Below are 9,904 nucleotides of genomic sequence, written 5' to 3' on the forward strand. Positions count from 1 at the left end.
TGTCTGTTTTGTATGGATGCAGATCCGATCTACATCAGTAAAAGGGGAATGACTGAGCCTACATGGAGTTTTGTTTTTGGTTTTAAAGTGACGGTCGGTTCAGGCAGCAGATTCAGTCATCCAAAAAGAAAAGGTTAAATCATCAGAGAGCACATCCAGCCCGTCGCTGTCAGTAAGTTTATGTTGAGCAGTAATTTATATGACAAGCTCCTGAAAAAACACTGCAAACAGAAAACAGGGAGGCTTCTGAATTTGTTAAAACCTCAGAGCTTTATTTCATTCCAACTCCAAATGATGCAAGTTGATCTCGTGGCTACCGTGAGCGAGTCCGAGGTTTCCTTCCGACTAACGTCAAACATGCTCAGCTGGGCGATTGACCACAACCAACCTTTGTTTCCTTGGCGGCCACGGTGATGTGTTAATGCTTTACAACACATGAAAACTGAAACAGAGGAGTAACGATAGCAGCTAAAATGTTTAACTAAGTTAACACAGTCAAACATTAGTATTTAGTAGTGTTTGTCTGCAGTATTTAAAGAATTTATAGCCTCGTATTTGTCTGATAAATAAGTTTTACACTGATGCCTCTGACTTGGCCACTGAGGAGTTCAATGCAAATAATAATAATAATAAAAAAAACATACTTCTTTAAAACAAATTTACAAAATATAAAATTGCATCTTCCTGTATCTTCCTGGCAGCAGCCAGTCACTGCATGTTGGCATTTTGGATCATTTCAGTCGGTTTGTTTCGCTACATTTAGTGCAAGACCTTCAGTCTCCCCTAATCCAAACCATTTCCTGTTTGTTTGTTTTTCCCCCAGAAACTGTACAGATTAGATTAGCAAAGACAAATAAATAAAAACATAAATACACCATGCTGTCAGAACCATGTCACTCTCTTTCGGGACAACTTGATGAATAAAAACACATCTGTGATGAGTTTTTTTTCTCATTTCTTTAGGGCGAGGACTTGCTTTAAGCATCAAAGTCTGTGATATGTCCGAGGGCTAAATGTTCACTTGTCATCATATGATCAAAATATATCCATATCCATGGCTGCTAAAAGGCTAAACATTTTTTTGTAATAATCTCACCTTGTAAAAGCCAGTCAAAATATATATAAAAAAAACAATCATGTTGAGCGTAAAACGTTTCATGGTTTCATGAATAAACTCTGCAGGAAACCCAAAGCACGTCTGTGCGTCTTGTTCACCGATCAGACTGAGAAAGCAACCAGCCTCCTCAGACAGACAGATTTAAAGCACTCTTTGTTGCAGTGCTGCATCTCTCTAATCCCAAAGCTGTTAAATTTGACTTTTCTGACAGACTAACAGACTGAACTTGTCCTGCAGTGCAGCTGTCCCCTCTGATAACAGGTTAGAGTTAGTCGAGTGAGCAAAGCCAGGCTGCTGGGCCCTAGTCCAGACACATTTGGGGTTTAGTGTCCTTTCAAAGTAAGAGTCTGGGAAGCTAGACCGTACAACAAAGTCACTGTGAATATGTACAGCCGTTGGTAAGGTGGAGGAAGTCGGGGGGGGGGGAGGTCGTAACTTAAAGAGGAACGGGAATGACATAATGGTCTAATTAAAGTATGACAGGTGAGGGATGAAAATGAAAACAGAAAAGCTTCAGAACTCTTCTTGGTCTCGTGCTCCTTCATCGATTTCCTCATCTTCTGGCGGCGCGAATCCTTCCTGCGACAGACAGTTGATATCAGAGTTAAGGTGCCGTTCGCACACAGCCTCCGTTAATGTTTACTTTGTTACATTTGCTGATATTAGGGGCGTCCAAATGGCAGACCGCAGTCTGGGTCCGGACCCAGATTGTTTTTCACGTAGTGCAGAAATGAAGATGTTACAGATTCTGGTTCATAAAAGTAAGAGTGAGCGCTGCGTCTGTGTCCTCAAAGACTGCGTTTACCTCTGTAGCATACAGTATGTCGATGATTTTGCCGAGGACCGGGTTGTTTTCGTTTTCCTGGCAGATGAGCTCGATGTCTCTCAGCTTTCCGAAGTAGAAGTCCCTCTCCTTCTCCAGCCCGTCTATTGTCAGTTTCATATCCATAATCTGCGACCAGCAGGAAGAAAAGTCATGAGTAAACTGCCAGCACGTCTCTGTCCCTGAAACTGTACATCAGATGTTATTTATCAATAAGACCAGTCAGCCCTGCAGAGTTTCCTTCAGCTGATGATAAGAAGTCAATCGTAAATATTATTTTTCTATCTGGTTGAAAAGTTTTGCACACTCTCACCACTAACCACCATTTAAAATGTTTCTTCTGATGTTTATCACTCGCCTTGTTTCTAATTCTGTCACTTTATTCTAGGATTGTCATGTTTTGAATATGGAAAAGCAGCAACGCCTCCCTGATGCAAGTCTTGCTCGTGGACTTAAAAGGTCATGAAAATAAAACTGGGTCCAGGCCAGAGGAGCGGTACCTGCTGGTTAAGTTCTACAAGCTCAGCGTCTCCTCCGTTCCGGGTCAGGGGCGTGGTCCTGCGGGCCGACGGCGCGTTGATCTGCCTCTGTGGAGTCGGGACGCCCTTCGGTGCTGTGGGAGACGTTCTCATGGGGCCTGAGGGACAGAAACACCGTTTATGGGTGGAGTTTTTACAGTCCTCCGTCGGTTTCTGGGTCAATAACGTTTGAATGCAGATGAATCGTACAAACGAGAACCATGACAGCTTTTGTTTTTATATGGGATGACTTACATCAGTGACAGCTCAGAAACTAAAAACAGACTCAAACTTACTGCTGCAGTGCCACCAATCAGCTGGTTGACAAATTTATAGAAAGGTTGGAGTCTAAACACACAAGCTTAATCAAAGACAAACTAGTTCATACACACACAAACACACAAAAGAAAATCAGTTTCAGGCATAAAAATCTGAGAAATCTCAGAATCAGTTGCTCATTTATTTGTGCAGAGTTAGATTTTATTTAAAGCACATCAGCCACAGTACATGTGGCTCCTTATGTACTTTAAATAAACCTTGCAGTTTGTTAATGATGACATTTTGATTTATTTTTCACTCAGAAATTGTCTAAAATTTTAAATCTGCAGAACTTGTGGAAACGGCAACAAATAGAAGCAACAAAGCGAACTGGTTCCTCCTCAGTCCAGTGACTCTGTGGTGCTTTCTGGGTTGTTTTGTTTTTGGTTTATCTCACCTATTTAAACCTTAAACATTGGCTTGTAAAAATACTTCCGTAAACAAATGCATCACTAAAGGTAACACTCACAACCACACACACGCTTATTTCCTTTCATTTAGATCCTGAGAACGCTTCTCCTTCACACATTGCTGCACATCTGCCTTTTTGTTTTATTTACTTTATAAGGTACATTCAGATATTACAAATGTGAAGCTATAATGAACCACTTGAGTATTAAAAAGTTTATAGTTTATAAAGTCTGCCAGGCTAGTTGGGTGAATGATGTAGAGAAGAATGAGTTAAATGTTAAATCAAACTTCTTTATTATTCTGTGTTTGTCCACAGAAGCTGTTCAAAACCAGCCAGAATACATTAATCAATAAACTGAATAAGTAGGACACTGCAAGCATGAAACCCCCTCACACACACACACACACACACACACGTTAAATGGAGATGTTACCTGAGCGAGACGGTCGTTTACTTTTAGGTTTAGGATGAATGGGTTCACCTGGGTTAGAGGTGGGGATTATGTGAAGAGGTGAAAGTGATGAAATGAAGCTGCGACATCTCACACACACCTGTGTGTGTGTGTGTTTTACCTGGGTTGGGCGGAGGTGGCGTTCCTTCTTGGCCCTGCCTCATCAGTAGAGGGTCGTATTCTTTCCCGTCGTAGTTGGCATCAAAAAACCTCTTAAACCACTGAAGGAACTCGAAGTTGTCCTGGAACTTCCCCTTCACCAATCTCTCCACAGGGATGATCTGAGAAACACAAAGAAGCAACTTTAGGACCGAAACAAAAGGGCTGAAGAAGATTTACAGACCAAAAAGACCAAATTTACCCTGTCCTCACCTTGTCCACATTCATCCTCTTGAACGCAGCCTGTAGAACCTTGAAGTTGTGGATGTATTCGTGTTCCAGTTTGGCGTTAAATTTGACTTTTTTCAACAATATGCACCCTGGGAACAGCATGTCCATGAACTGGCAGTAAGCCCCGCCTACAACAAAAAATAGGCGTCGTTTTACCGGGAGCCCTAATATGACCTCTGTTAAACTGTTAAATAAGTTGGATAAGATAAGGATGTGTGCTCACCTGAACAGAGCTGCTCGATCTTTGTGTAGGTGAGCTGTAGAGAGTCGTTGACCCATGCCAGCATGTCATGACGACTCAGGTTGTCAGCGGTCATCGAAGTAGAGTAGACATTCACCGCCATCCTCCTGCTTCACACACAGACATTTAACTTCACTCATCAGGAGAAGATATTCTTTGAGTTTGATCTGTATGATGCAGGTTTATGACCAGAACAACTACAGAAGCTTTCCAAGATGATATTTACACACTCTGCCATTTTATTAAATTTTTTTTTTTTAGTTTTTAGTTTTCAAGACGATGCTTGACTGATAAAATAATCGTCATTTTGCAAATTTTGGTAAACGATCCGGGTCATTTGTTCTGACTAAAACCATATTCGGCTTTCAGAAACCTGGATGTGTTATTAATCTAATAGAAATCAGAATATTGTGGAGGGTGAGCGTCTTCTCAAAGCTTCTGATCATTCTCTGCTTTTAAAGATCGGAGGCTGAGATAATGTGAGATCATCAGAAACCTGCACACTTTACTGTACCAACCGTCTAGACCCCTCAGATCTTCTGCTTCTGGACTGCTCTGCATCCCCAGAACCAGAACCAAACGAGGAGAAGCAGCTTTCAGTTTCTATGCACCACAAATTTGGAACAAACTTCCAGAAAACTGTAAAACAGCTGAAACACTGGGTGCCTTTAAATCTCAACTTAAAACCCACCTGTTTAGAGTTGCTTATGGCTAAATTAGGGTTAGAGTGCAGGTTTTTGATGTTTGTCTCTTTCTTACTGTTTATTCATTGTCACATGCTGTTTTTATTTTGTTTTTTTATTATGTAAAGCACCTTGAAATGCCTTGCTGCTGAAATGTGCTATACAAATAAAATTTGATTGATTGATTGATTTACTTCAACGTCTCGTACAGACGGCACACCCAGAGTTAATAAAAACCTGAATCCAGCTAAAAACACAACACAACACATTTAACGCCACCAGCTGCCCTTCAGGCTGCGTTTACACTACAGGTGAATCTGCATTTATATTATAAACATACTAACATGTGTAGCATCCAACGTGCACCGCAGGTCACTTCAGGGACTGTTCACAGTGGAGTGAACAACCACGCAAATAAAAATCAGATTTCAGAAAAAAAAACTAGACCTGCAGTGAGAATATAACCTTAGAAAACACACATGAAGATTAAAGTTTAGTGTAAAAAACTGTCATTTTTGTCTTTTCTGTGACACAAATATTCTACAGGGAAGCAATAAAGAAGTTTATGACTTGTTAAAAAAAAAAATCAGAAAATAAACCCCCATATCAAAACATCTAAAAGCATAAAATTATTTAGTTTTTAAAAGGGGATAACAAAGAGTAGTCATCAAATTATTTTTCTTATAAATAAAAAAAACAAGTAACCATTTTATTTACTGCTTCTCTTACACTGATTGTTCAAAACAAGAGTCCTAAACTGATTTGTTAAGGCAAGATTTCTTATAAAACACTGTTATTAAACAAGTTATCCAGTTTCTACGGTGGCCCAGAGGGGTCAACAAAATGCAAAAGCCACAACAGAACACAAACACAAAAAGCTACAGCACTTCTGTTGTGTTGTAGCTTTTGGTGTAGCTGTGGCTGCGCTCCGTTGTGGCTTTTGCATTTTGCTGACCCTTCTGGGCCACCGTACGTCTCCCACTTTACTCACCTGTGCTGGGTGGTGTTTGTGTGGACTGTTGAGAACCGGGCTGTGCTTCACCGCCTTACAGAAAGACCTGGAGACAGAAAACACAAATATTTCATATTTCACTGTGAAGAAAAGTCTTAAAAATCCTAATCTCTGCCAGCTGGAGCTGGTGTCAAACTTAGTTTTTATCAAACAAGAACATCTACTGGGATATTCAACCATTTACTAAAAGTGCTACAGTCTGGGTTCAGCAAAGTATTCAAAAACTGCTGTTTCATGACCGCTCAGTAAATTACTGACACCATGTGGTGATAATTATGTATACAAGGTGCCAAAAAACACAAGGAATAACTTATTTCCAGATGATCGCTGTATAAACTGCTGGATAATTTGTAAGTCATAATTATTTCAGATATATTTTATAAATGATTATTCTGTCGACTTCTATCAAACGACTGTCTGATTTATGTTAAAAACTTCTCCATCTAACACATTCAGACTGTTAAATCCTCACAGTTTTCCTCAGAATTATATCACTGTCCACACCTCCTTTTTTTTGTTTCCATTGAAACTTGTTGCAGATAAACTAGTTTACTCATGGCCTCTAATCTCTGCCTCGTTAATCCCTTCAGCCCGGCTGTTTAACTGCTCGGCGCTCAGTTCAGATCAGGGGGGCTGGTTCGGTCTAACAGGAATATGAAGCTGAGATGAGGGAAAAAGTCCAACAAAGCTGAAGCATTTCCTGCAAACCGCTCCAAAATAAACAGCATACAGGACGCAGTGCTGAACGATCACTTCCTGACCTCAGGGCTTCACAGAGGTAACAAGAAGAAGCTTTAAATTAACCTTTTTTAGTTTTAAAGTGGATGAAAAACAGCATCTTAATAAACAGTAGTAAAGAAATCAGTTTTAAATAGTGTGAAAACTGGACACCATTAAAAAAAAAACACGTTGATTTTAGAATTTATAAGTTCTTCCTGCTGTGAGGATCTCAGCCACTGTAATTTAACTCAAAATTTATTATCTTTAACACCACATGTACCTGAGTAAGTTGTACAAAAGAAGTGTCACACTGCAGAAAAATCAAATTTTTAATTAACTGCTACCAATAAAGCTGATTTGTTAAAAGTAAAAAAACGTAAATAAAATTGATGCATTCTTTAAGCAAAAACAAACTAAAACATTTACAGTAATAATACATAATACAGCCCAGTACCTACAGAGTACTTAGCTGGTATGTACCAGGTTTGTATTCACTAAGTACTAGGTACAGGGTGTGTATATGGTATACCTGATAGTACTTACTAAGTAAACACCTGGTACTTAGCTGGTAAGTACTGTTAGGTACGTGGAACACTGTAAGTACCAGGTACTAATATATTTCTACTATCTTCACTGGTTGAATCCTCTCATTTTGTATTTGTATTCAAAATTAAAAAAGGGTTTTATTTTATTTTAAAGTGTGCCAAAACCCTTAATGTTATCTATAACAGAAAATCAAATATCTCTGGTTTTGGATAAAATGCTGATTTAAAAAAAGATTTTAATGAAACAATGATTGTAAAAATGAAACTTAACTGAATGTCAAGTTTATTGTTGTTTTGTGCTTCATATTATTTTGATTTTAAAAAAAAAACTACATGTTGAATCCGTCTTATTAGGAGAGGGGTAAAATCTTAAATTAAAGTTTGTGGGAGTTCAGATTTTGTAACAACATAGTAAAACATTTCAGGTCTGAAGCTGAACGACAAACCAGTCAGTCAACAAATGACTTATTTGAATTATTCTAAATTTAAAGCACTACACGTGTTTAAACTTCTGTGTTTTTTACCATTCTGCTTTTTATTTGTCCTATGAACAGCAGACTAATTTAGGAAAAGTTAATTTTACCCATAAACTGATCCACAGAACTGAACGGGTTGCAAAAAAATTACAAAAGCAATTTGTTTTTCTGTAGCGACAAACCAAAACAGAGCAAAAATATACAAGAAAAAGATGTTTAATGTATAAAAACAGACATTTTTTCCCCAAAAGGCAGGAGGTTCTTGTTATAAAGTCAATATAACTGAGTGCAAAGTTAATTTTAAGCATTTTTTCCCTGACAAACATATCTTATCAGCATAAATACTCAAAATAAATACTGTGACATATGAAAAGGCATAATGATGAGAATAGATATGCTTGAAATAAACATGTTTATCTTGTTTGTTAAGATGCTTTTATAAAACCCTTAAAAGGGTTTATAACAAGCTTAATAATTATTAGTTTATATCGTTTAAAAAAGGGGGGTAAATACAGATGTGAGGGATTAGAGAAGCTGAAAAAACATCATTAATCCTCATCAGGATTTGTTTTGGTGCAACTGCAAAAAGCGGAAAGATAGCTTAAAATATTATTTTGAATATTACAGATTAAATATACAATATTTATTGTTAAGGGAGGATGTAAAATGATATATCAGAACGGTTTTTGTTGATTATATTTCCCTCTGTGGGTTGTTTTGTTTTGGTTCGCAGATGTAAATATATTACCTGTTTATGATAACCACACATGAAAACCGGTACCAGCCTGAACTTCGCGGTCGGTGTCGGTTTGTTTCGGGCTATTTTTTTTAAATTTTATTTTACTTTATTTATACGAAGGACGGTACCAGCCGAACTTCTTCGGTGGCTCAGTCCCGGCTCGGTTCTAACGGATGACGCTACAGCCGTTAAACGGCGAGTCGCTGCTAGCTCCCGGCTAGCCAAAGATGCTAACGCCGCTAGCCGAGCTCAGAGGCGGGGGAGGCTTTGGACCGCTGCCGGGGAGTTTAAACGGTTTATGGGTGGTTTAAATGTCGCCACGGCCGCGTCGGTGAACTCCAGATACACCTCACGGGTGACTGAAAACGAGACTTTTCTTTCCCAGGCTAACCTTACCCCCCTCTGGAGGCCTTTTTGATAATAGACACGCGCTCTCTGCCAATGAAAGGAAGCCTGTCTCCTGCGGGACAGGACAAGTATTTATCTGAGACATGAACCACGTCTGCGGCCAAACACCTCAACCTAGAGCCCAAAGAGGAGCGTCCTGAAGCAAAGCTGGGTTGTTGTTTTTTTTACTCACTGAGGCGAACGCTGTCCCTTTTACCGCCGTCCCGTTGTTTCTGTTGAGCTTTCCGTTGCTATCCGACTGCTCCCACCTAAGATGCTGGAACTGCGCATGCGCACGACATTGTCGGGATTTTGCAGCAGCCAGAGTGAAACTGGCGCTCCGTGGCGGCCATTTTGGAGAGGCTTTCACTGCTCATAACTCAAATATAACATATTTATACTACTTCACTATAATTACTCTTGTGTAGCTCATGTTCTAGAAAAGTAAAAAGCAAATAACCAGTTGAGTTCAATGCAAAAGGAGCATCCTATAATTTCCCAAATTAAAGACTGGATGGATTTTACCACTCTCTTGGATTGTTATTAAAAACTGCTTTCTGAACTTGAACTTTCAGATCATTGAGGGTTTTTATCATGCTTGTCATCTGCACACAGTCTTATAAAAACACTATCAAGACAATTATAACATATAACTAATAAAAAGATGTAAATTAATCTGATTACAGTCTTAACACATCTGAAAGAATTGGAGGATTATGTGACAAAGAAATGTCCCAAAGCTGGGTCTGAAGTGCTGAATGATAAAATTACTAACTTCTGCAAATGGTTTAATCAGTTCTTTAATAAAGATTTTAATTAAATTCCTTTTTTCTACTTTTTGGAAACTTTATGTGCATTTATATTATATATAGAAACCAATTCACCATTTTAAGATTGTATTCGCTCCCTGGAATATGTACGCTGAGTTTGTCAGACACATTTATTTCCCATTTGCAGTTGTTCAAATCTTGACAAATTGGTTTGAATCTCAGACAACCTGTAAGTTCTGTAACTGGATATTAGTGTAGTGACAGAAAGAAAAGCGAGGAAAAAAACAATCAAGACTCGTTGC

The 9,904-nt window shown here is 38.8% G+C and overlaps 1 protein-coding gene across 3 annotated transcripts; it reads right to left on the reverse strand.

Annotated features, from left to right (window-relative positions):
• Positions 1-551: 551 nt before the first annotated feature.
• Positions 552-9,120, reverse strand: LOC108233340 (microtubule-associated protein RP/EB family member 3). 3 transcript variants are annotated; one of them, XM_017411741.3, is made up of 9 exons: positions 9,026-9,120; positions 5,945-6,011; positions 4,253-4,377; positions 4,012-4,157; positions 3,761-3,920; positions 3,622-3,669; positions 2,441-2,577; positions 1,923-2,069; positions 552-1,696 (listed from the first exon to the last, which is right to left on the reverse strand). In XM_017411741.3, the coding sequence occupies exons 3-9, from the start codon at positions 4,371-4,373 to the stop codon at positions 1,631-1,633; spliced, it is 825 nt and encodes a 274-aa protein (XP_017267230.1). In that variant the 5' UTR covers positions 4,374-4,377; positions 5,945-6,011; positions 9,026-9,120; the 3' UTR covers positions 552-1,630. The 3 variants fall into 3 exon arrangements, with proteins under 3 accessions (XP_017267230.1, XP_017267229.1, XP_017267231.1); XM_017411740.3 differs by having other exon boundaries at positions 4,253-4,380; XM_017411742.3 differs by lacking the exon at positions 3,622-3,669 and having other exon boundaries at positions 4,253-4,380.
• Positions 9,121-9,904: the final 784 nt, after the last annotated feature.

This window comes from Kryptolebias marmoratus, linkage group LG19 (genome assembly GCF_001649575.2).
Source record: "Kryptolebias marmoratus isolate JLee-2015 linkage group LG19, ASM164957v2, whole genome shotgun sequence".
Lineage (NCBI taxonomy): Eukaryota > Metazoa > Chordata > Actinopteri > Cyprinodontiformes > Rivulidae > Kryptolebias > Kryptolebias marmoratus.

Coding starts and splice junctions, on each gene's coding strand:
- LOC108233340 (XM_017411741.3), bottom strand. CDS start 4,373: ATGGCGGTGAATGTCTACTCTACTTCGATGACCGCTGACAACCTGAGT. Junction 3,921..4,011: donor AGAGGATGAATGTGGACAAG/GTGAGGACAGGG, acceptor TGTGTTTCTCAG/ATCATCCCTGTGGAGAGATT. Junction 2,578..3,621: donor TAAACGACCGTCTCGCTCAG/GTAACATCTCCA, acceptor TCTGTCCCTCAG/GCCCCATGAGAACGTCTCCC.